This window comes from Staurois parvus, unplaced genomic scaffold (assembly GCF_062004578.1).
Source record: "Staurois parvus isolate SC_StPar_1 unplaced genomic scaffold, SC_StPar_1.0 ptg000551l, whole genome shotgun sequence".
NCBI classification, from domain to species: domain Eukaryota; kingdom Metazoa; phylum Chordata; class Amphibia; order Anura; family Ranidae; genus Staurois; species Staurois parvus.
The window spans coordinates 874,499-901,315 of record NW_028318347.1 but is presented as its reverse complement, the minus strand read 5'-3'; the positions used below and the strand labels follow the sequence as shown (position 1 = coordinate 901,315).

The following is a 26,817-nucleotide window of genomic DNA, read 5'->3' as shown; positions in this document are numbered from 1 at the left end:
GTGATTATCCCATTCTTCTGACACCAGTACAAAGGGTTGGTGTTGAGTTTTTCCTCTCAATGGGGGCCCCCACCGGTTACACCTGAGCGATAACTTACGATATATCGGGAAATGAATTGCACACCACGCCACAGCTTGTTGCAAGACACTTCAACTTTATTGAGGAAACATCAGCATATATATAAATCTGTAGTCTCTAGGCAGATTATTAATGACCAACCTTTAATATCAACCAATCAAAATCATGCATTTATCTTTAATATTTGCACCTTAATTGTCATTAAACTTTGCAGAACTAGTTTCTGGCCAGATGGTTGTGGTCAGACTAACTCATGATCTTAGCACAACGCCCAGACTACGGCCACGGTCTAACCGACAGTTACTTCCTCAAAAAACTTGTAAACACAGTTAGTTTCCTGTAAAGAATACATAGAGTACAAACTTTTCTCTTAATGTGTACAAAAGTCATATATTTTTTAAGCAAAAATCTTGTATAACAAAATGGAGTTGATTATGTTATATTATCCTTTCAGGTACTCTTTATGGAGAGATCTGGGGTCTAATAGCCTCCAAATCTCTCCTCTGCCCTTAACATCTGATCGCACCAAGATCAGTGTAATCAGATACTTTAGGCCCCTTTCACATGAACGTTCCGATTGGGTCCGGACCCGATCACAACCTCTATTCTCTATGGAGTGGCAGATGTAAACAGATATGTGTCCCTTTACACTCACCGACATCCGATCCAATCCACAAAAAAGAGACAGATGGGGATCCATTCCCTTTCTGTCCATTGGATCGGATCACATGGCAGTCTGACCGCCCATAGAGGACAGCGGGCCGTGTCCATGTCCGCTCTGTATAAGCGAAGCAGACGCAGACTTGTCATCCATTTGCCCAACAATGATCAGCAGACAGATCCCCCGCTGAGCAAGAGGATCCGCTGACGGGCCCACCCGGTGTGAAAGGGGCCTTACCATTTTATATTCCAGAAAACCAGAAGGGATGAATGCTCATCACTTCCGTCTTCCTGTATCATGGAGGCCATCAGGGCCGATCTGGCCTCTATTTGCTTCTATGGGACAGGAGAGGCTGAGAGTGCCACAGAAGGTGATGGGAGAGCACTGTAAAAGCAACAAAAATAAAACTCTTTTGCATCGTATTTACATTAGGAGTGTAGTGACATCACAAGTGTTACCTAGAAAAACAAATAAAATATACGTATCCACATTTTCTACCACATTAAAGCCCTCTGACATGAAAAACTGATGTATAATACATTTGGGTAGATTACAAATCCTAAAGGTGTAATGTGCTGAACTGGGACATCACCATAAGTGGTTAAGGACAGATTGCACCCTTTATGTAAATATTAATTCTAACCATAGTTACACTTTAGGGTCAACATCATAATGTTTCTAGGGTCAAAAAAGGATTCTTCGCAAACAATACCTACGCAAAAAAAGAGAATTGACTATTCAGGGTCATTGAAGAGAACCCGAGTCAGAGGAATTTCAGTCCCCCAGAAGATGCAGTCGTAGTATGTGATCGGTCTATGGAGAGGAGCAATAGCTGAACAGAGAGACAATATAATAAGGAAGTCCAATCTTCTCCTGATGGAATCCCTTAGACTTGTGGCAGAACAAGATGGAACACAAGCAGCCAGCTGGGTGTAAGTGGTACTGTTGAACACATCCCAAACAAAGAGCAGTGAATTGGTGTTGGAAGGCCTACACCAGCTTAGGAATTTGATTTCTCACTGGACAGAGATTTCTCAATGGCTGTTGTCCCTGTTGCAGTCCTACCTGTAAAGCTGTCATCCATAAGAGGAGGAGGAACCTGGAAATAAGGCATTGATCATTGGAGGGGAGGTGGAATATGTGAAGGGAGGCGTGGACAAGGTGAGCATAGCTGGAGCCCTCAAGCTAGACGGATATTGGAATAGTCAGCAGAATCTAGAAAAGTCTCTCCCACTGAGGCTTTGGAGACTTGGTAAGATGCCACTTGACCACTACCTAGTCTTGGTGCTGAGGCAGTGTTGGTAATGCATTAGCCCAGGATCTGACAATGAAGAAAACATTTGGGAACACAGCTCAGTTAATGAATGATGAAAATATATTACATGTTCAGTCAAAGCTCCATAAAAAGGATAGAGATTAAAATCATTAGGAAACACAATTCACTGTTGATACTTGTCTGAAAAAAAAAGTCAAAAGGTAAAATAGTCTTGAGCTTCTATCCCTTTAAACCCCCCTTCTCCCCATTACCTCCTGCAGCTGAAGCCTGCAAATCCTCTGGTGTGTGATCAGCTGTGACGTATGTAAAAAAATCTGTTACACTCACAACACGGCTACAGATTTTCTCTGGTGTGGACCCTCTTGTGTGTGTTAAGTTGTTCTCTATGTTTAAAAGATTTATCACATTGAGAGCAGTGATATGGCTTCTCTCCAGTGTGACTGCTCTGGTGTATAATAAGGCTTTCCTTATATACAAAAGCTTTGCCACATTCAGAACACTGATATGGCCTTTCTCCAGTGTGAGTATTCTGGTGCATGATAAGTTTGCTGTTGGTTGTAAACATTTTATCACATTCAGAACAATCAAAGCTGCTTTCTAGTGTGAACTGTCCTGTGTATGATAAGCTCTGACTTAGTTTTAAAAGCTTTATCACATTCAACACATTGATGTGGCTTCTCTCCAGTGTGAATCATCTGGTGTATGATAAGGGATGACACTTGTTTAAAAGTGGTATTGCATTCAGAACACTGATATGGTTTCTCTCCAGTGTGAATCCTCTGGTGTGTGATAAGATTACCTTTCATTGTGAAAGCTTTGTTACATTCAGAACACTGATATGACTTCTCTCCAGTGTGAATCCTCTGGTGTGTGATAAGACTTGACTTCATTGTAAAAGCTTTATCACATTCAAAACACTGATATGGCTTCTCTCCAGTGTGAATCCTCTGGTGTGTGATAAGATGTGACTTCTCGGTAAAAGCTTTATCACATTCAAAACACTGATATGGCTTCTCTCCGGTGTGAATCCTCTGATGTGTGATAAGACTTGGCTTCATTGTAAAAGCTTTATCACATTCAGAACACTGATATGGCTTCTCTCCGGTGTGAATCCTCTTGTGTTTGATAAGATACTCTTTCGTTGTAAAAGCTTTATCACATTCAGAACATTGATATGGCTTCTCTCCAGTGTGAATCCTCTGGTGTGTGATAAGATTACCTTTCATTGTAAAAGCTTTATCACATTCAGAACACTGATATGGCGTCTCTCCGGTGTGAATCCTCTTGTGTTTCATAAGATAATCTTTCGTTGTAAAAGCTTTATCACATTCAGAACATTGATATGGCTTCTCTCTAGTGTGGACTCTCTGGTGCGTGATAAGATGTGACTTCAGTGTAAAAGCTTTATCACATTCAGAACACTGATATGACTTCTCTTCAGTGTGAATCCTCTGGTGTCTGATAAGATGAGACTTCACTGTAAAAGCTTTATCACATTCAGAACACTGATACGACTTCTCTCCAGTGTGAATCCTCTGGTGTGTCATAAGATTACATTTAATTGTAAAAGCTTTATCACATTGAGAACACTGATATGGTTTCTCTCCAGTGTGAATCCTCTGGTGTGTCATAAGATTACCTTTCATTGTAAAAGCTTTTTCACATTCAGAACACTGATATGGCTTCTCTCTAGTGTGAACCCTCTGGTGTCTGATAAGATAACACTTGTGTGTAAAAGCTTTATCACATTCAGAACACCGATATGTCTTCTCTCCAGTATGAATCCTCTGGTGTTTGATAAGTTGATCCTTCGATGTAAAGGTTTTATCACATTCAGAACACTGATATGGCTTCTCTCTGGTATGAACCCTCTGGTGTTTGTTAAGATTACCCTTTGTTGTAAAAGCTGTGTTGCACTCAGAACACTGAAAAGGTTTTTCTTCAGTGTGACCCTTCTGGGGTGTGATATGTTTTGCCTTCATTGTAAAACCTTTATCACAATCCAAGCAAGAAATAGCTTCTGAAATAATTGTTATGGATGCAAGGGTTGAACTACATTGTAAAGCCATTGTCACTTCCAGAACACTGAAATGTCTTCTCTGCTGTTGTCCTCTGAGGGGGGATCAATGTTGAAGAGGATCCGAACCATTAACAACATTGAGAACACTGATACGTCTCATGTCCTGTGTGAATCCTCCAGTGAACTACAATAAAGACGTTCAGTCACCTAAGACATCCATTTGGCTCGTTTCCCATGTGACTGAGTTGTACTTATGAAGACCAGCTTGACCGAAAACTTGGTTCTTCAATCCACCTGTACAGAAAAACAAAAAAGTCAGAATTCTATATAAAGGGCTAAATAAAGATGTTTTCTATATTTTTTTAATTAAAATGAAAATTTATGAAAACATCCAAAACATTCCAGAGTTGACATCCGAGTACAATCAGTATCACGACATGCATTGTCAGATAATGAAACACATCCAAAGTCAGAAACGTGTAACATAGCGCACAACAGCCTTATGCTATTGGGTTTTCACAGCCATCATGGTCCACTTGGGATAGAAAAATAATATGTTAAAATTCAAAAGTATAGGAGTACACCTTGCATCACATTACCATCTTACAGTGAGGGACAGAAGTATTTGAACACCCTGCGATTTTGCAAGTTCTCCCACTTAGAAATCATGGACGGTCTGACATTCACATTGTAGGTGCATTCCCACTCTGAGAGACAGAATTTAAAAAACAAAATTCAGGAGATCGCATTGTATGATTTGTAAAGAATGTATTTGTCTCGCACGGCTGAACAGAAGTATTTGAACACCTAAGAAACAGCAAGAATTCTGGCTGTCAAAGACCTGTTACTGCACCTTTAAAAAGTCCTCCTCTATTCCACTCATTAATCTAACTTAGTAGCACCTGTCTGAGCTCTTTAAACACACCTGTCCACCCCACAGTCAGTCAGACGCCGACTACTACCATGGGCAAGACCAGAAGCTGTTAAAAGACACCAGAGACAAAATTGTGGACTTGCACAAGGCTGGAAAGGGCTACGGGGCAATTGCCAAGCAGCTTGGTGAAAATAGATCAACTGTTGGAGCAATTGTTAGAAAATGGAAGAGGCTAAAGACAACTGTCAGTCTCCCTCGGACTGGGGCTCCATGCAAGATGTCACCTCGTGGGGTATCACTGATGATAAGAAAGGTGAGGAATCAGCCCAGAACTACAAGGGAAGAGCTGGTCAATGACATGAAGAGAGCTGGGACCACAGTTTCAAAGGTCACTGTCGGTAGAACACTACGCCGTCATGGTTTCCAATCATGCATTGCACGGAAGGTTCCCCTGCTCAAGTCATCACATGTCCAGGCCCATCTGAAGTTTGCCAATGACCATCTGGATGTTCCAGAGGAGGCATGGGAGAAAGTCATATGGTCAGATGAGACCAAAGTAGAACTTTTTGGTCTAAACTTCCCTCGTCGTGTTTGGAGGAAAAAGAAGGATGAGTTGCATCCGAAGAATACCATCCCTACTGTGAAGCATGGGGGTGGTAACATCATGCTTTGGGGGTGCTTTTCTGCGAAGGGGACAGGACAACTGCACTGTATTAAGGAGAGGATGAATGGGGCCATTTATTGTGAGATTTTCAGCAACAACCTCCTTCCCTCAGTAAGAGCATTGAAGACGGGTCGTGGCTGGGTCCTCCAACATGACAACGACATGAAGCACACAGCCAGGATAACCAAGGAGTGGCTCCGTAAGAAGCATATCAAGGTTCTGGAGTGGCCTAGCCAGTCTCCACACCTAAATCCAATAGAACATCTTTGGAGGGAGCTGAAACTCCATGTTGCTCAGCGACAGCCCCGAAACCTGACAGATCTAGAGGAGATCTGTGTGGAGGAGTCGGCCAAAATCCCTGTTGCAGTGCAAACCTGGCCAAGGACTACAAGAAACGTCTGACCTCTGTAATTGCAGACAAAGGCTTCTGTACCAAATATTAACACGGATCTTCTCAGGGGTTCAAATACTTCTGTTCAGCCGTGCAAGACAAATACATTCTTTACAAATCATACAATGTGATTTCCTGAATTCTGTCCTCAGAGTGGGAATCCCCTGCAATGTGAATGTCAGACCCTCCATGATGGAGAAGTGGGAGAACTTGCAGAATCGCAGGGCGTTCAAATACTTCTGTTCCTCACTGTATTTGCATGTCTGTCTTTGTGGTGGGAGCGCGCCGTATGGGCAGCTCCCAGCACAGAGGCGGGGGCCTCACTGAGACCTCTGGGTCCCATACTAATGATCACAACTCAGAACTCCCAACTCTGGGTCACCTGATCACTGTGAGCCTCTGATTGGCTATCACAATGAGGAGTCACTGTGAAGCTCGCCCCACGTGTTTTCTTACATTGTCTCTCCTCTCAGAGAAAAAAAAAACAACAGTGTGTAAAAAAATCAATCAATAATAATATTAATAATAATAATAACAGTAATTTAAAATAAAATAAAAATACGTAGATGAAGGTTTGATCTAGGACAGTGCCAGGGTTAGTGTTTGGGTCAAGGTCAGGGTCAAAGGTTAAGGTCAGAGTCAGTATTTTGGGGGGTTATTTATTTATGTAAATTAGTATCAGTGTCAGTTAGTGTCGGTGTGTTTTAGTAGGTAAAAAAAAATGTAAAGAAAAATGCGCAGTACTGTTTCTGGGCTGTACTACGGGTACAAACAGCAACTAACATACACATACGAGGTATTGCTGCCATCGTCGGGGGCAGGAGAATTGTTGGGGGTTGTCCTTTGGTGGTGGGTTATGGCAGCAGCAAGAAATATACAGCTAACTTTAGAAAAAATGATTTTCACTATTTTGGGCCTGTTTTCCTTTGATCACATAAAAATAAAATCAGGAGATGTCCATTACCATTTACCAACTGGATGCACAAAGTAGTTGTGATGACGGTTTCACTAACGCATGTCAAAGCTGCAAAATTGTGCTTAGGCATTAACATTTGTTGTACCTTCAGGCGTGAAGGGGTTTGGGTTCAGTTTGATGTCATTGAAAAAAGCTTGATTAATGGTGCCGACAATCGTGTCCCAATATCTATGAAGCTTATGTGTTTAGAGTGGTTCTGAGGGCCAGTTGACACCAGAATGTGATGTGGGAAATCTGAGGTCCATGTTTGTGTCCCCCACCTGGTGTCAGTGCAATGCTAACGACACCCCAAACGCAGGCCACAATCACAGGGCATTTTCCTGCACTGGATGGCATGGCACAGAAGTACTGACGTTCCATGCGGTCCGGTTGCTGTGTGTTTTGTGAAGTAGTCCAAGCACAACTTTAGCTGTGGTCTGGTGCCATTTCAGCCATTTCAAATGAATGGTGTGAAATCATACTGCACCCAGATAGCATGTGAATCGCACTGGAACGCACAGAGCATTGCATGCGCAGCACGTTCCTGTGCAATGTATCCACTTGAAGATCAGGCCTTTTCTGACCATTTTTATTTACATTTCACAATCAGATTTTTTGCTAGAAAATCAGTTAGAGCCCCAAACGTTATAGACTTTTTATAGCGGAGGTCCTAGAGAATAAAATGAAGGGTGTTATAATTTTTTACACGTGGTATAAATTTAACAATGTATGTTACGGCGAGTGAATAAATACCAAACGTATCATTCTTTAAAAGTGCGCACGCCTGCAACAGCCACAAATGAGGTAAATGTCATTATCCACAGGAGATGCTATAAAAGCCTTTACAGGGCCCCACTTTAGATTTACACAGGAGGTCTAGTACTAGAATTACTGCCCTCGATCTGATGTTCACGGCGTTACCTCACATGTGTGGGACCATCGCTGTTTGAAAGCGTGCGGCATGTCTCGTGCATTCACCTTTTGCTCACAAACACGGGGGGGGGAGGGGGGCTGCATATTTCTTTCCATTTATTTTGTTGACATTGTTGCTTTACATTTCTTTTTGGATGACTTTTATTGGTATCACAGAAAATATAAATATCCCCTGTGATAGCAATAGGCAGTGACAGGTACTCTTTATGGAGAGATCTGGGGTGTATTAGCCTCCAAATCTCTCCTCTGCCCTTAACATCTGATCGCACCAAGATCAGTGTAATCAGATACTTTAGGCCCCTTTCACACGGACGTTCCGATTGGGTCCGGACCCGATCAGAACCTCTATTCTCCTCTATGGAGCGGCAGATGTAAACGGATATTTGTCCCTTTACACTCGCCGACATCCGATCCGATCCACCAAAAAGAGACAGATGAGGATCCATTCCCCTCCTGTCCATTGGATCGGATCACATGGCAGTCTGACCGCCCATAGAGGACAGCGGGGCGTGTCCATGTCCGCTCTGTATAAGTGAAGCAGACGCAGGCTTGTCATCCATTTGTCCAGCAGCGATCAGCAGACAGATCCCCCGCTGAGCAAGAGGATCCGCTGACGGGCCCACCCGGTGTGAAAGGGGCCTTACCATTTTATATTCCAGAAAACCAGAAGGGATGAATGCTCATCACTTCTATCTTCCTGCATCATGGAGGCCATCATGGCCAATCTGGCCTCTGTTTGCTTCTATGGGACAGGAGAGGCTGAGAGGCCACAGAAGGTGGTGGGAGGGGGGAGGTCCCCTCCCGTTGCTTGTAAAAGCAATCCAGCGGCTAATTATCTGGTTGGATTGCTTTTATAAGAAAGCAGACCCTCGGCTCTAATAAACAACACCGGGATGACTTCTTCAGCTGCAGCCATCATCCCAGTATCACCAGCGAAGGTCCGGCAACGTATGGGCACCTCACTGGTCTGCAGGTGGTTATGGTGGGAACTGGCCCTGAACATAAAATCTTTTCTTCCCTAAAGCATTCCCCACATTAAGGTAAACAATGTTCTGCCACTTTCTGTGTCCCAACCAAACACTTACCTGAGTCCTGCATTGATCCAGCACTGAGCCCGACTGCCGTTCTTCTCCCTTCTTTCTCTTCTCACAGGAGGATCGGGCAGCAGTGGGAACCATTGGCTCCTTCTACTGTCAGGTAAATCCTGAGAGCAGGGGGTGGGGCCGAGCCACTCTGTGTATATCTATAGACACACGCAGACCGGCCCTGGGGAGCTAGTCCACATGCCAGTCCCCAGAGCAAGCGGCTTGCTACAGGGAAGAAACTGAAGAAAAGGAGCTTAAAATATCCAGCAGGGGACCCCAGAAGAGGAGGTTTGGGGCTGCTCTGTGCAGTACCATTGCAGGGAGCAGGTAAGGGTACCATGTGTGTTATTTTAATTAAAAACAAATCCTTTAGTAATGCTTCAGACCTGCCTGTCAAATGGCATACCTGTAGAATGTAGAAAAACAAAATCAGAGAGAAACAATACAAAGTGGCTGGAATTCCTCTCACCATTCATACCCGACCCTTATTCTTGACTCCCCAAAATCCATAGCTAATCCATATCTAGGCAGGAAGCCTGGCTGGCCAGGAAATGGGGTCAGCAAGTGGTAGCCCTCTACCTAACCCATACCAGACCAAATGCCCTCAACATGAGAAGGGTACCACAGGCTACCTAGCCATGTTGATGGGGACAAGGCCTCTTCCCCCCAATTCTAGCTGAGTGGTTGTGAGGGTCTGCAGGGAAGATTTGTAAGAGGGGCCCCCAGACATCTGCCCCCCTACATAAATGAGTAAGAGGTACATAGTATGTCTGGTTACTCATTTACAAGAAAAAGGTCAACTAGAAAATAAACACCATGATAAAGTCTAATCAACAACAAAGACCCCATCATAGATAATAATCATGGCATCCGGTGTTTTATGTTCCTCCAACTTGCCAAAGAAAACACACGGACCACCAAGACTATCCCAACATATTCTGTCCACAAATGACATTTCCCATGCTGACAGCTGAAAGTGAAATAAAGGGCTTCCAGGTGAGGTCATTGACTAAATTGTCTAAATGTCACTACTTCATCGCTAAATCCCATACCCTGGCCACCTGTGTCCTAGCAACCAGTGGAACTGTGCGGCACCACCTTATTGGTTGCTAAGACGCAGGCACTTGCACTGCATCATGGGTTGTTATGGTGAAACCTACGTAACAGCCAATGATGCTTTGTGACAATCATTGGTTGCTAAGGTCCGAACAGCTTCCTCGGTTGCTAGGATGGCGGTGGCTTCCAGTATCCTAGCCACCAAACCAAAAACTCTCATTTAGTGACAGTAGGGATTCCACCACTAAATAAATGAGTTCTGGCTGCAGCAGAGGTTTTGCAGGTTGGTGAACAAAATGGATGAACTGGCCGATACATGGACCTTGTAAAACTTAGAGGACATATACATTGAAGAGCAGGACTTACAGATCTGAGACACAGGAACCTGATGATGAGAAGCCCAAGAAGTGCTCACTACTGGAGTGGGCTTCAATAATGGAAAGGAGGCACTTTGTCACGTAATTCATAGGCCTGAAAAACAATCTGTTCAATCCACTTAGAACCTTTCAAATTCAATCAGAAATAATGGACCCGGAAGAGTGAGAACCTCTTTGTAACCCTTCATGCCTGAGGGTAAAACAAATCTAAATGCCGAGGCAGAATTATGCAACGTTGACATGTGATAGTAAAACCGTCCGTATCATCACAACTACTTTGTACATCCGGGTGGAATATACCGGGTTTTTTCAGGACAAATCGCACTTTCATTTGGTGGTAAATGGTAATGGATAGCTCCTGATTTTTTTTTTATTATCAAAAGAAAACTGGCCCAAAATAGTAAAAAAAAATATTTTTTTTAGTTAGCTGTGTGTTTCTTGTTACTACCATAACCTACCACCAAAGAACAACCCAAAATAAATTCTCCAGCCCTTGACGATTACGGCGACACCATATATGTGTATGTTATTTGTTGTCTGTACCCGCAGTACCGCCCAGAAACAATGGTGCGCATTTTGCTTTTGTCTTTTTTTTACCTAAAACACACCGACACTAACTGACACTAACTGACACTGATACCAATTGTTTTTTTTAATCCTGAGCTTTGACACTGACCTTTGACACTGACCTTTGACCCTGACCTTGACCCAAACAATAACCTGGCACTGAACTAGATCAAACCTTGAAGGTATTTTTTCCTTCTTTTTTCTTTCTTTCTCCCATCATATTACAGACGCCAATAGATGGATTTCAATGTAAACTCCTTTTTCATTTGAATATGTTAATCAGGGAATACTACAGTGTAAAGGACTTCCATTCCTAACTTATACATACTTAAACCTTTATGTACTAAATGCATGTGAGACCTTATCCTCATACAACCTCGGGGGAGGGGTGCAAGCCAACGTACGACTAATTGACACCACATGTCCCTAGAATATACAGACTAAGCCATGTCTATGTAAATACACACATACTGTATATATATATATACACACACAGAGGCATACCTCGGTTTAGGAATTTAATTCGTTCTGCGGGACTTTTTGTATAGCAAAAAATTCATAAACCGAAATGCGGTTTCCCATAGGAATGCATTGAAAACCAATTAATCTGTTCCGGAGGTCAGAAGAAGTGAATTCCACTAAAATACTGCAGGAGGTATTTGATGGAGTCATGCGGTATTTTAGTAGTGACAACCATGCGGTAATGTTTCAGCTGTCTGCAGGGTTCCCCACTGACAGCTGAATGTAAAAGAATTGCCAGCAATTAAAAAAATTAAAAAACAGCATGGGGTCCCCCCTCCCATCCATACCAAGCCCTTCAGGTCTGGTATGGATTTTGAGGGGAACTCCCATGCCAAAATTTGTATAAAAAATGGCTTGGGGGTCCCCCCAAATCTACACCAGACCCTTATTCGAGCATGCAGCCCAGAAGGTCAGGAAAGGGGGGGAACAAGTGCCCCCCTCCTGAACCAAACCAGGCCACATGCCCTCAACATGGGGGGGTCCTTTGGGGAAGGAGGGGTTCCCCCCAAAAGCACCTTGTCCCCATGTTGATGGGGACAAGGGCCCCTTCTCTACAACCCTGGCCAGTGGTTTTGGGGGTCTGCAGGCAGGGGGCTTATCAGAATCTGGAAGGCCCCTTTAACAAGGGAGACCCGAGATCCCGCCCCCCCATGTGAAGGAGTATGGGGTACATGGTACCGCTACACATTCACAAAAAACAAAAAGTGTAGTGGGAAAAAAGACAGGACAGGGTCTGTGACAAGTCCTCTATTAAAGGAAAAACTAAAAGAATGTCCCCCGCAGTAGATCCAACACCAATCACGATGTCCGCCATCACCGCCACTGCTGCTGCAGCACCAGTAAAATTTAAAAAAAGGCTCTGTTTCAGATGATGGGAGCCCCCCTGCCCCAAAGCACCCCCCATGTTGAGGGCATGTGGCCTGATATGGCACAGGGGGGGGGCACTCGCTCGTCCCCCTCCCCTTTCCTGACCTGCCGGGCTGCATGCTAGGATAAGGGTCTGGTATGGATTCTGTGGGGCCCCCACACCATTTTTTTTCATTTTGGCATGGGAGTTCTGACACTGGGGGAAACTGACTTGGTGTCACTGACATCCCCAGTGACACCAATACAGTGTCAGTGCTAAAAAAAAAAGCACTGACACTGTGCTAATGACACTGGGCAGGAAGGGGTTAACATGAGGGACGATCAAAGGGTTAGCTGTGTGCTGGGACTGTTTTACTAGGGTGGGGGGGGTCAAAGGATGCATTGAGGTGCTGGGACAATAAAGGGAACTCTTGGACAGATTGTCGGTGATAACTGCCTGCTGAGGTCTAATTAACACAAAACTAAAAGAAGGTCGTAGCTCTGTTGAGGGGGTTAGAAGGAAGTTGGTGGGGGGCACAGAGGAACATTATGGAGATCTGCACTGACCTTGGGACCATTGAGGGACCAGTAATGGTAGCTGTACTGTAGATCTGCTTCATTGCCGGGTTCAGCTCCATTACCACCACCAAGTGATCTTCCATGTACCAGCAAAGACAAGGGTGAAGCTCAAAATCTCATTCAGTCATCTTCCATGAGAACATGCCCCCCCTCTGCCTTGTCCCACACCATCCCCCATCCTGTGTCAGCGTGCAGGGGGGCGCAGGAGGATATTCTAGTCTGCTGGTCTATATTAAGTAGGGTGGGAGAGGAGGGGGAGGGGTATTAGGATCCATGTCATGTATGTCAGCTGTCTGCATCATTATTGGCCCCAGACCTGCATTCCGGACAGTTCAGTGTACAGACAGAGGGGGGATTTACTAAATACAACTAGGCTGTTCACTTTACACTTTTCACAGAACTTTCCCCCGGAGCTTAATGAATGCGGTGAAATCTGACTTTACAAAGAATATCCAATCACATGCAAAGAAAATGTAAAAAATGCAATTTTGCTTCCACATGATTGGCTGATGGAAGTCAGGAGAGCTTCACCTCATTACCCGACCCCTCGTCTACTAAGGTACATTTCTTATCCTTCTGGTATTCAAGGGGTTAAACACAAAGGAGGTTTGTATTATTATTTCAGCCAGCGGTCATGTAAAATTGATCCGGGCAGTTGTAGAAGCAGCCAATCACTTTACAGTACAGAGAATGTGCCGCCCCTCCCCCCTGCTGGTGCCTGCTGTGTTTCCTCCAGGATGTCCAGGACAGAGGAACATCGGTAAACCACTTCAGCTTACTAAGCAGGAGGAGCTTGGAGAGGATCTGATCCCCCGATCTCATCTGTGATGACTGAACCCCGAAATGACAAACATTCTGTCACTTCCAGGTTCAGAGCCGCCATTCCCGACTGCTGTAGTTGGGTTAGTAGCAGTGGAGGGCAGGGGAGACATTGGGGGTCTAATAGATCCCTGAGGTCTTCATGAAGAGGTCTTGGGTTAGTAGCAGAGGAGGGCAGGGGAGGCATTGGGGGTCTAATAGACTCCTGAGGTCTTCATGAAGAGGTCTTGGGTTAGTAGCAGTGGAGGGCAGGGGAGACATTGGGGGTCTAATAGACTCCTGAGGTCTTCATGGCGAGGTCTTGGGTTAGTAGCAGAGGAGGGCAGGGGAGGCATTGGGGGTCTAATAGACTCCTGAGGTCTTCATGAAGAGGTCTTGGGTTAGTAGCAGTGGAGGGCAGGGGAGGCACTGGGGGTCTAATAGACTCCTGAGGTCTTCATGACGAGGTCTTGGGTTAGTAGCAGTGGAGGGCAGGGGAGACACTGGGGGTCTAATAGACCCCTGAGGTCTTCATGAGGAGGTCTTGGCTTAGTAGCAGTGGAGGGCAGGGGAGACACTGGGGGTCTAATAGACTCCTGAGGTCTTCATGAGGAGGTCTTGGATTAGTAGCAGTGGAGGGCAGGGGAGACATTGGGGGTCTAATAGACCCCTGAGGTCTTCATGACGAGGTCTTGGGTTAGTAGCAGTGGAGGGCAGGGGAGACACTGGGGGTCTAATAGACTCCTGAGGTCTTCATGAAGAGGTCTTGGCTTAGTAGCAGTGGAGGGCAGGGGAGACACTGGGGGTCTAATAGACTCCTGAGGTCTTCATGAGGAGGTCTTGGATTAGTAGCAGTGGAGGGCAGGGGAGACATTGGGGGTCTAATAGACCCCTGAGGTCTTCATGAAGAGGTCTGGTCACCTGCTTGATACTATTGCATAGAGTACTTGTTAGCTCTCTTGGTATATAGTTACCCCCCCCCTCCCCCTCCCCCGCACATACAAACAAATGTAAATGAGCACACAAGCGTATGTAAGCAGCCATTGCATGGCACATCACGTCTGAGTGAGAGGAATAAGTCGAGGGCCATCATTCACAGGTTACTACACGTTATATAAACCTGATGACCTGTAAAGGATTGGAGAGCGCCCCCTATGGCAGATTTCAGCCCCCATAGTTCTTTGCCATGTCATAGGTGCGCACAGTTTGTAGTCTGGACATGTTTGGTATCTGTTTACTCGATGCAATGTCATCATTTCTATCTCACCAATGACTGGGCATTATACGGAGTTTGCGCACACTAACATTCATTTCAATGGATTTCTTTCCCTGAAAATATGCATTTGATAAACAGCCGCACAAATAGTTTGCCACATAACAAATGTAAACTGCCACCATTTAATCTCCGGGGTCTCTGCTTTCAGAAAATATATCATTGTTTGGGGGGGAAATAAATATCTGGTATAAAATGCAGATCTGAACACTAACAATTGCCCCATAGACACACGGATAAGCCGAGAAATTCCCAAACCGTTTCCAGGGGCATCTTTTGTGTCTTTTTGCTGTGTGTCCAGCAAGGCCTTGTAGGCGGAGAGATGTGATGTCATGACTGCATATAAGAACCGTCATGGAGGGGGCAGCTGTCAGACGGCGGGAGCCGGAGTCACACGTTTTTCCTTTTTCCAGGTAACGATGGAGGCGGGCATCGTGATTGACGTTGGATCTATTCGGGGGACATTTTTTTAAATTGTTATTTTTAATAAAGAAATTGTCACAGACCGTCTCCTGTCATTATTTACACTACACTTATTTTTTGTGAATGGGTAGCAGTACCATGTACCCCATACTCATTCACATGGGGGGGCTTTTAGATTCCGATAAGCCCCCCGCCCACATACAGTAGGAAGGACAGGGGGCATAGCAGAGGACAGTAGAGAGGATGGGGCAGGGGGGGGGGCGGTAGGGAGGAGAAGGGGCAGTGTGGGGGACAGTAAGGAGGAAAGGGGGCAGTGTGGGGGACAGAAGGGAGGATAGACGGCAGTGTGGGGGACAGTAGAGAGGACAGGGGGCATTGTGGAGGATAGTAGGGAGGACAGGGGGCAGTGTGGAGGATAGTAGGGAGGACAGGGGGCAGTGTGGGGGATAGTAGGGAGGACAGGGGGCAGTGTGGGGGATAGTAGGGAGGAAAGGGGGCAGTGTGGGGGATAGTAGGGAGGACAGGGGGCAGTGTGTTGGACAGTAGGGAGGACAGGAGGCATTGTGGGGGACAGTAGGGAGGACAGGGGGCAGTGTGGGGGATAGTAGGGAGGACAGGGGGCAGTGTGGGGGACAGTAGGGAGCACAGGGGGCAGTGTGGGGGACAGTAGGGAGGACAGGGGGCATTGTGGGGGACAGTAGGGAGGACAGGGGGCAGTGTGGGGGATAGTAGGGAGGACAGGGGGCAGTGTGGGGACAGTAGGGAGGACAGGGGGCAGTGTGGGGGACAGTAGGGAGGACAGGGGGCAGTGTGGGGGACAGTAGGGAGGACAGGGGGCAGTGTGGGGGACAGTAGGGAGGATAGAGGGCATTGTGGGGGACAGTAGGGAGGATAGAGGGCAGTGTGGGGGACAGTAGAGAGGACAGGGGGTGGTGGGGGGGGACAGTAGGGAGGACAGGGGGCATTGTGGAGGATAGTAGGGAGGACAGGGGGCAGTGTGGAGGATAGTAGGGAGGACAGGGGGCAGTGTGGGGGATAGTAGGGAGGACAGGGGGCAGTGTGGGGGATAGTAGGGAGGACAGGGGGCAGTGTGTTGGACAGTAGGGAGGACAGGAGGCATTGTGGGGGACAGTAGGGAGCACAGGGGGCAGTGTAGGGGATAGTAGGGAGGACAGGGGGCAGTGTGGGGGACAGTAGGGAGCACAGGGGGCAGTGTGGGGGACAGTAGGGAGGACAGGGGGCAGTGTGGGGGACAGTAGGGAGGACAGGGGGCAGTGTGGGGGACAGTAGGGAGGATAGAGGGCAGTGTGGGGGACAGTAGAGAGGACAGGGGGTGGTGGGGGGGGACAGTAGGGAGGACAGGGGGCAGTGTGGGGACAGTAGGGAGGACAGGGGGCAGTATGGGGGACAGTAGGGAGGACAGGGGGCATTGTGGGGGACAGTAGGGAGGACAGAGGACAGTGTGGGGGACAGTAGGGAGAACAGGGAACAGTTTGGGGACAGTAGGGATGACAGGGGGCAGTGTGGGGGATATTAAGGAAGACAGGGGGCATTGTGGGGGACAGTAGAGAGGACAGGGGGCCGTGTGGGGAAAGTAGGGAGAACAGGTTGCAGTGTGGGGGACAGTAGTGAGAACAGAGGGCATTGTGGGGGACAGTAGGGAGGACTGGGGGCATTGTGGGGACAATAGGGAGAACGGGGCAGTGTGGGGGATAGAAGGGAGGACAGGGGGAAGTGTAGGGGACAGTAGGAAGGACAGGGGGCAGTGTGGGGGACAGTAGGGAGGACAGGGGGCATTGTGGGGGACAGTGGGCAGGACAGTGGGCAGTGTGGGGGACAGTAGGAAGGACAAGGGGAAGTGTGGGGGACAGTAGGGAGCACAGGGGGCAGTGTGGGGGACAGTAGGGAGGACAGGGGGCATTGTGGGGGACAGTGGGAAGGACAGTGGGCAGTGTGGGGGACAGTAGGGAGGACAGAGGGCATTGTGGGGGACAGTGGGCAGGACAGTGGGCAGTGTGGGGGACAGAAGGGAGGACAGGGGGCAGTGTGGCAGACAGTAGGGGGAACTTTTGGCAGTGTGGGGGACAGTAGGGAGGACAGGGGGCATTGTAGGGACAGTAGGGAGGACAGGGGGCAGTGCGGGGGACAGTAGGGAGGACAGGGGGCAGTGCGGGAGACAGTAGGGGGGACTTGTGGCAGTGTGGGGTATAGTAGGGAGGACAGGAGGCATTGTGGGGACAGTAGGGAGGAAAGGGGGCATTGTGGGGATCAGTAGGGAGGACAGGGGGCAGTGTGGGGGACAGTAGGGAGGACAGGGGGCCATGTGGGGGACAGTAGGGAGGACAGGGGGCAGTGTGGGGGACAGTAGGGAGGACAGGAGGCAGTGCTGGGGACAGTAGGGAGGACAGGGGGCATTGTGGGTGACAGTAGGGAGGACAGGAGGCATTGTAGGGACAGTAGGGAGGACAGGGGGCAGTGTGGCAGATAGTAGGGGGAACTTGTGGCAGTGTGGGGGACAGTAGGGAGGACAGGGGGCAGTGTGGGGGACAGAAGGGAGGACAGGGGGCAGTGTGGGGGACAGTAGGGAGGATAGGGGGCAATGTGGGAGACAGTAGGGAGGACAGGGGGCAGTGTGGGGGACAGTAGGGAGGATAGGGGGCAATGTGGGAGACAGTAGGGAGGACAGGGGGCAGTGTGGGGGACAGTAGGGAGAACTTGTGGCAGTGTGGGGGACAGTAGTGAGGACAGGAGGCAGTGTGGGGAACAGTATGGAGAGCAGGGGGCAGTGTGGGGGACCGTAGGGAGGACAGGGGGCATTGTAGGGACAGTAGGGAGGACAGGGGGCAGTGCGGGGGACAGTAGGGAGGACAGGGGGCAGTGCGGGGGACAGTAGGGGGGACTTGTGGCAGTGTGGGGTATAGTAGGGAGGACAGGAGGCATTGTGGAGACAGTAGGGAGGACAGGGGGCAGTGTGGGGGACAGTAGGGAGGACAGGAGGAAGTGCTGGGGACAGTAGGGAGGACAGGGGGCATTGTGGGTGACAGTAGGGAGGACAGGAGGCATTGTAGGGACAGTAGGGAGGACAGGGGGCATTGTGGGGACAGTAGGGATGACAGGGGGCAGTGTGGGGGACAGTAGGGAGGACAGGGGGCAGTTTGGGGTACCGTAGGGAGGACAGGGTGAAGTGTGGGGGACAGTAGGGAGGACAGGGGGTTGTGGGGTTGACAGGGAAACAATGAGGGGTTTTTGCTGATTCTTGTATTTCCCCTAAATTCTGTCACTCCACACTTTGTATATGAGTGACCCCAGTAATGACGGGTCATGTCTACAACGCTGTTTCTGGGGTGACACTCCTTCCATGGCATCTGCTCCATGAAAGAGCCCCCCAAAAATGCATGAAAGACACTTTGAGTCTGGTATAGATATTAGGGGGTTAATCACACAAAAATATAAAACATAGTGTGAGGTCTATTCTGGTATTTGGGGGGTTTGTACTGTCCTGGTATTTGGGGGTGTTTGTACTGTCCCAGTATTTGGGGGTGTTTGTACTGTCCTAGTATTTGGGGGTGTTTGTACTATCCTGGCATTTGGGGGTGTTTGTACTGTCCTAGTATTTGGGGGTGTTTGTACTATCCTGACATTTGGGGGTGTTTGTACTTTCCTGGTATTTGGGGGTGTTTGTACTTTCCTGGTATTTGGGGGTGTTTGTACTTTTCTGATATTTGGGGGGATTTGTACTGTCCTGGTATTTGGGGGTTTTTGTACTGTACTGGTATTTGGGGGTGTTTGTCCTGTCCTGGTATTTGGGGGTGTTTGTACTGTTCTGACATTTGGAGGTGTTTGTCCTGTCCTGGTATTTGGGGGTGTCCTGTCCTGGTATTTGGGGTGTTTGTGCTGTCCTGGTATTTGGGGGTGTTTGTACTGTCCTGGTATTTGGGGTGTTTGCACTGTCCTGGTATTTGGGGGTGTTTGTCCTGTCCTGGTATTTGGGGTGTCCTGTCCTGGTATTTGGGGTGTTTGTCCTGTCCTGGTATTTGGGGGTATTTGTACTGTCCTGGTATTTGGGAGTTTTTGTACTGTACTGGTATTTGGGGGTGTTTGTACTGTCCTGGTATTTGGGGGTGTTTGTACTGTCCTTACATTTGGGGGTGTTTGTACTATTCTGGTATTTGGGGGTGTTTGTACTGTTCTGACATTTGGAGGTGTTTGTCCTGTCCTGGTATTTGGGGGTGTCCTGTCCTGGTATTTGGGGGTGTTTGTCCAGTCCTGGTATTTGGGGGTATTTGTCCTGTCCTGGTATTTGGGGGTGTCCTGTCCTGGGATTTGGGGTGTTTGTGCTGTCCTGGTATTTGTGGTGTTTGTCCTGTCCTGGTATTTGGGGGTGTCCTGGTATTGGGGGTGTCCTGGTATCTTAGCCCCCAGAAATGTGCTGTGCAGTGAGAAGTACAAGCTGTGTACACCCCATGATCTCCCCATAGTCTGCAGACGATATAACGGTCACACACAGCAATCAATATCCACTTATTGGGGTCCTTTTCCCATAAACATGGAGCTGGAGACATTTTGGTGAAATTTATAACTAACTTTGAGGTTACTTTATATATTTTATAGCCAAAAGTAAAAAATATTGTTTTTCTTCAAAACTTTTGGTCTTTTTTTGTTTATAGCTTGAAAAATAAAAAGCGCGCAGGTGATGACATCCCACCGACAGAAAGCTCTATTTGTGTGAAGAAAGGACGGATATTTAGTTTGGGTGCAGCGTTGCACAACCGCGCAATTGTCAGTTGAATTAGTGCAGCGCTGAGTAGCAAAAATAGGAGTGGTCATTATGGGGGGTAAATCCTTTGGAGGGCAAGTGGTTAATGTATTTGTGTATTTATTTTACATTTATTATTATTATTATTATTATTACCACCTTTACAAAAAAATAAATAGAAAGAAAAAAAAGAAAACAATAAATGAAATAATATAAATAAATTAATAAGAAGAAATAAGAAATAAAATACTGACCCCAACACAAACGCTAACCCCTAATCCTAACCCTAATCTAACCCCTCACCCTAACAGAAAACGAAATAATAATACATTATAAAAAAATAACACTAAAATTTGATGGGAAAACTAAAACACAGAAAAGCCAAAGCTCAAAAATGGCTAAAAACGCTGTATAAAAACATGCTACAATTGTAAAATATGTGAAAAAATGCTATGCTCAGATGTGAATGGAGCCTAAGGGCCTGAAATACAGCATGCTCTTCCCTGCGAATCTCAGGATCTAAGAAGGCTGACTCTTCACCTCTCCTGAAGAAGCTGCCTTCTGTTTAGTCTCCACTATGAGGCCTCTCTTGTTGGATGGCAGTTTGACCATTTGCACATTTACATATTTGTTACAGTTGACGCTTAGTACCCCCAGTTTCATGGGTGATCTGAACCCCATTTATATTCTAGATACAGTCTGTCATAGGAGACTTTTCCCCACCAGTTCCCTCCATACCTCTTGCACATTGTTCCTTCTGCAACATTCAATAAACATTTTTACTTTTTATTAAAATCATCTTCCATGGTGTGCATTGCGTCTGCTCAGTATTTCTGTCTGTTATCTGTGAAATAATGAAACCTAAACATCTTATTTCCTAAGTCCAATCCTGGCCGTGTGAAGCTCAAATTCTCATCCAGTCATCTTATATGAGAACATGTTCCCCCCTGCCTTGTTCCTCACCATCCCCCCTCCTGTGTCAGTGTGCAGGGGGGGGGGGAGGGGTGCAGAGGGATAGTGTAGAGTGCTGGTCTGTAGTAAGCATGGTGGGAGAGGAGGGGGAGGGGTATTAGGAATGTCATGTATGTCAGCTGTGCTGGATCATTAGCGGGCCCCAGAGCTGCATTATGGACAGTTCAGTGTACAGACAGAGGGGGGGGGGAGGGGGGTTACAAAAGGCAGACAGGCTGTTCACTTTTCAAGGGAAGTTGCACCTTTCAGAGAAGCTTTCCCCATCATAGTGATTGTGAGGAACTATGACTCTGCAGATTGCTTGCCAATGATTGGATGATGAAGGTCAGCAGGACTTCACCTCATTCATTAACCCCTCGTCTGCCGAGGTCCATTTATAAATGTTCTTGTTATCCCCCTTGTAATAGTAATAAAGTTAAATGAAAATTTTTTATGAAAAATCCAATTGTAATAAAATCAATAAAAAAAATTAAAAAAGTGTAAAGCAAACCTGTCCTTTGTGCGCATCACACACATGAATACAAGCATGCGCATAGGACACACATGTGTACAGAAACAGCAATTGTGTGGCACATGTGAGGTATCACCGACAACATCTGACTGACACCAATAATTCTTGGGTGTTATTCAAGGGGAACTCTAAACTGATGACCTGGAAAAGCTTTGAAAGTGCCACCTATGGAAGATTTTAGGTACTGCAGTTTCTCTCTCTCTCCTGGGTACGCACAATTTTCAGCTTTGACATGTTTGGTATCTATTTTCTCATCACATCATCTTTTCTATCTTCCTAACAATGAGGAGAAATATTGTGTTGGTGTCACTAAGATTCATTGTATTTGTTCCTGGAAATATGCATTTGATGAACAGCCGAGCAAATATTGTGCAGCGTGAAAGATTGCATCAGCCGCCATTGTTTACTATGAATGACTGGAAACCCACCAATCAGCTCTCTATTCTCGGAAAGCAGAGACCCTGAAGAATGAAGAGGCAGCAGTCACACTTTTTATGGTGCACAATATTTGCTCGGCTATTTCATCAAACCCAAGTTTTCAGGAAAAAAATACACTGAAATGATTTTAGTGCAAACACAATAAAATCCCCAATTTGTTGGTGAAATATAAAAGATGGGGCTGCATGGAGTAAATAGATACCAAACATGTCCATCCTTAGAACTGCATCCGCCTGGGAAATCACACAAATCTATGGCCTCCAAACATTCACCACAAATCACCCTTTAAAAGCCTTTACAGGTCATCGTCATGTATGATGGTTCTACAATTCTTCATGTCCCTGTGACGTGTGCGCTGACACCTCACATGTGTGACACCATTTATGTCTCCATACACGCTGGGGGTTTGTATCATGATATGGACACGGGTGAATGCCGGAGACTCAACATTTTTTAACATTTATTTTATTTTTTGTTTACTCAGGATTTAGCAAGTCAGCTATGTGGTAGCATGAGCAGGTGACAGGTCCTCTTTATGGAGACATTGGATGTCTATTGGACCCCCAATGTCTCCCTTGCCCTCCAATGCAGCTGATCAACCACAAATTGTGCTTGATTAGCTGCATCCGCAGCTGCAGCAGCCAGGAAATTACAGCTGTGACCCTGAAGTGATACAAGTGACTTTGGGGTTCATTACCCGCAGAGGGATCAGGGAGAGGATGTTCCCCGATCACCTCCAGCTCCCACTGTAAGAGAGGAATGGGTGAGTCCAGGAACCAATGTGGGGGCCCCTGACAGGGGGGTGGGCATACCCTGAGAGTCCCATAAAAGTTCTCACCAACTGGGTCACCTATATCTGAAAGCATAGAAAGAGGCATGACATGGCGGGGAATTCTGAATACACAGAGCAAAGCTGGAAATGGGGCAGCAGGTGGATTGAGAGGTGGGCAGAGGGGGCAGAGGGGGGACAGAGGGGAGGACAGGGAGGCAGTGGGGAGATAGAGGGGTGGACAGGGGGTAGTGGGGAGACAGAAGGGTGGACAGGGGGGCAGTGGTTGGACAGAGGGGTGGACAGAAGCAGTGGGGAGACAGAGGGATGGACAGGGGGGAAGTAGGAGGACAGAGGGGTGGATGGGGGGCAGTGGGGGCCATGAGCAGACAGAGGGGGGGAGAGAGAGGTGGACAGGGGGCAATGGGGGGACGGAGAGGTGGACGGGGGCAGTAGGAGGACAGAGGGGTGGATGGGGGCAGTGGGGGCCATGAGTGGACAGAGGAGGGACAGAGAGGTGGACAGGGGGGCAGTGGGGGGACAGAGGGGTGGACGGGGGCAGTGGGGGACAGAGGAGTGGATGGGGGGACAGTGGAGGGACAGAGCGGTGGACAGGGGGACAGTTGGGGATAGATGGGGGACAGGGGAGCAGTGGGGGGACAGAGTGGTGGATGAGGGGCAGTGGGGTGACAAAGTGGTGGAAGAGGGGGACAGGGGGGCAGTGGGGGGAGACAGAGGGATAGTGGGGGACAGAGGGGGGGACTGGGGGACATTGGAGTGATAGAGGAGTGGACGGGGGTAGTGGTGGGACAGGGGAGCAATGGGGAGCCAGAGGGGTGGAGAGGAAGTGGGGAGACAGAGAGGTGGACAGGAAGGCAGTAAGGGGACAGAGGGGTGGATGGGGGGCAGTGAGGGGAAAACAGAGGGCAGTTGGGGGACAGAAGGGTGTATGGAGGGCAGTAGAGGCAGTGAGGGGACAGTTGGGTGGACAGTGGGGCAGTGGGGGGTCAGAGAGGTGGACAGGGGCAGTTTGGGAACAAAGGGGTGGATGGGGGGACAGTGGGGGGACAAAGCAGTGGACAGGGGGACAGTGGGGGGACAGATAGATGAATGGGGCAGATGGGGGACAGAGTGGTGGACTTGAGGACAGAGGGAGGGGCAGGGGGACAGTGAGGGACAGATGGGTGGACAGGAGGATAGTGGAGGGATAGAGGGGTGGACAGGGGGGCAGTGGGGGACAGATAGATGGACATGGGCAGTTGGAGGACAGGGGGGGTGTGGGGGGACAGAGTGGTGGACAGGGGGACAGTTGGGGACAGAGGGGGGGAGGTGGGAGAACAGAGGGGTGGACAGGGGGATAGTAGAGTAATAGAGGGGTGGATGAGGAGCAGTGGGGGAAAGACAGGTGGACAGGGGGTAGTGGGAGGGCAGAGGTGGGGACGGGGGGCAGTAGGTGGATAGAGGGGTGGACAGGGGAGGACAGAGGAGAGAACAGGGAGGCAGTGGAGGAACAGAGGGGTGGACAGGGGGTAGTGAGGGTACAGGGGGGCAATGGGTGGGTAGATGGGGGCAATGGGGGGACAGTGGAGTGGATGGGGGCATTAGGGGGACAGAGGGGTGCATGGAGGGCTGTGGGGACAGTGAGGGGACAGAGGGGTGGACAGGGGGACAGTGAGGGGACAGAGGGGTGGACATGGAGCAGTGGGGGAACAGATGGGAAACTGCCTTACTCAAACTCTCCAACGACCTGCTAACCGCCAAAGCTAATGGCCACTATTCAGTGCTCCTACTCCTTGACCTCTCTGCGGCCTTCGACACAGTCGACCACCCCCTCCTCCTCAAAAAACTACACTCCCTCGGCCTCAGAGATTCTGCTCTCTCCTGGCTCTCATCCTACCTGTCACAACGCTCCTTCAGCGTTACCTATAATGCTACCACCTCCCTCTCACTCCCCCTCTCTGTTGGGGTCCCTCAAGGCTCTGTCCTCGGGCCCCTTCTCTTCTCCATCTACACCTCCTCCCTTGGCCAACTCATACACTCTCACGGCTTCAACTACCACCTCTATGCCGACGACACACAAATCTATCTCCCAACCCCCCACCTCACCCCCTCGGTCTCCGCCCGAATCACACACCTGTTGAGCGACATATCAGACTGGATGTCGCTCCACTTCCTTAAACTGAATCTCTCCAAAACCGAGTTTCTTGTCTTCCCCCCAGCCCGGACACCACTCCCATTGACTTCTCTATCACATCGAACAATGCTACCATCAAACCCGCCCTGCAGGCCAGAGTACTTGATGTCATTTTGGACTCCAACCTATCCTTCCAGCCCCAAGTCCAATCTTTAACAAACTCATGCAGACTCCACCTCCACAACATGCAGACTCCACCTCTGCAACATCGCCAAAATCCGCACGTTCCTAACCCCAGAAACCACTAAACAGCTCATCCACTCTCTCATCATATCACGACTCGACTACTGCAACTCCCTCTTCACTGGCCTGCCTCGCCGCTGGCTATCCCCGCTTCAGTCCATCCTGAATACGGCTGTCAGACTCATTCACCTTTCCAACCGCTCCGTTTCCGCCACCCCCCTCTGCCAATCCCTCCACTGGCCTCCATTCAGTGTCCTCCACCCCCCTCTGCCAATCCCTCCACTGGCTTCCGATTGCACAACGGATCAAATTCAAAATCCTAACGCTGACGTACAAAGCTGTCCACCATACTGCCCCGAACTACATCACTGACCTAATATCCAAGTACCACCCAACACGCACACTCCGCTCCTCACAAGACCTCCTTCTCTCTAGTTCCCTGGTCTCCTCCTCCCATGCCCGCCTCCAGGACTTCTCCAGGGTGTCACCCATCCTCTGGAACTCCCTGCCCCAACCCATCAGATTATCACCTACTCTCCTCTTCTTTAGGCGCACCCTGAAAACCCATCTCTTCAGGGAAGCCTACCCCACCCCCTGCTAACTTGCCAACCTCCTCCACTCTTCCTACCACTCCATCCCCCACAGCTATCTCCCCCTGTGCCACCATCTCCTCCCTCCTAGATTGTAAGCTCGAAAGAGCAGGGCCCTCGATCCCCTCATGTTTTGTATTGTATTGGTATTGTTCTGTCCCCCTCTGTAATGTACAGCGCTGAGCGAACTATTGGCGCTTTATAAATACTGTATAATAATAATAATAATAATAATGGGAGGACAGGGAGGACAGATATGAGGACAGGGAGCAGAGAGGTGGACAATGGGGTGTACAGGGGGGCAGTGGAGGACAAATGGGTGCACAGGGGGATAGTGGGGGAACAGAGGGCAGGATGGGGTTACAAAGGGGTGGATGGGGCTGTGGGGAGACAGAGGGGTTGATGGGAGGCAGTGGAGGGACAGGGGGGTTGATGGGAGGCAGTGGGGGGACAGAGGGGTGAATGGGGGTTAGTGGGGTGAATTGGGAAATTAATACCTGGCTGATGGTGTTCTGTTCTGGAGGTGGAAGTGGAGCTCCGCTGATAACTCTCCTCTGGTTGGGTTCCTCCTCTCTGGTTGGGTTCCTCTCCTCTGGTCGGGTTCCTCTCTTCTGGTCGGGTTCCTCCTCTCTGGTTGGGTTCCTCCTCTCTGGTCGGGTTCCTCTCCTCTGGTTGGATTCCTCCTCTCTGGTTGGGTTCCTCTCTTCTGGTCGGGTTCCTCCTCTCTTCTGGTTGGGTTCCTCCTCTCTGGTCGGGTTCCTCCTCTCTGGTTGGGTACCTCCTCTCTTCTGACTTCTGACTCTGGGTTAATCAGCCGAGTTTCCATCCGGAAATACAACACATGACATCACTTCCCAAGTTGGGTTCTGTCTTCCGGGAATTTCCATTGGCTGAGTGATCTCTTTATTTCCCATATGAGACCAGCATGCAGAAACCGAACGCTCATTCCTCCGATATTCTCATGGTGTGTACGGTGGGATCGGACTAGGAGAATGGGGTCTCAGTGATTTCTCAGGCTGGAATGA

General features: G+C 48.4%; 2 protein-coding genes across 3 annotated transcripts in view; both read right to left on the bottom strand.

Moving 5' to 3' along the window:
* Window positions 1–26,817, bottom strand: part of LOC149451034 (uncharacterized) — a 177,054-nt gene that overhangs the window by 67,485 nt on the left and 82,752 nt on the right. The window lies entirely within an intron of this gene.
* On the bottom strand, window positions 136–26,817 carry LOC149451035 (uncharacterized). Of its 2 annotated transcripts, XM_089691123.1 has the most exons (3): window positions 26,290–26,817; window positions 2,816–4,330; window positions 136–2,061 (listed from the first exon to the last, which is right to left on the bottom strand). In XM_089691123.1, the coding sequence occupies exons 2-3, from the start codon at window positions 4,083–4,085 to the stop codon at window positions 2,012–2,014; spliced, it is 1,320 nt and encodes a 439-aa protein (XP_089547249.1). In that variant the 5' UTR covers window positions 4,086–4,330; window positions 26,290–26,817; the 3' UTR covers window positions 136–2,011. The 2 variants fall into 2 exon arrangements, with proteins under 2 accessions (XP_089547249.1, XP_089547248.1); XM_089691122.1 differs by lacking the exon at window positions 136–2,061 and having other exon boundaries at window positions 2,463–4,330.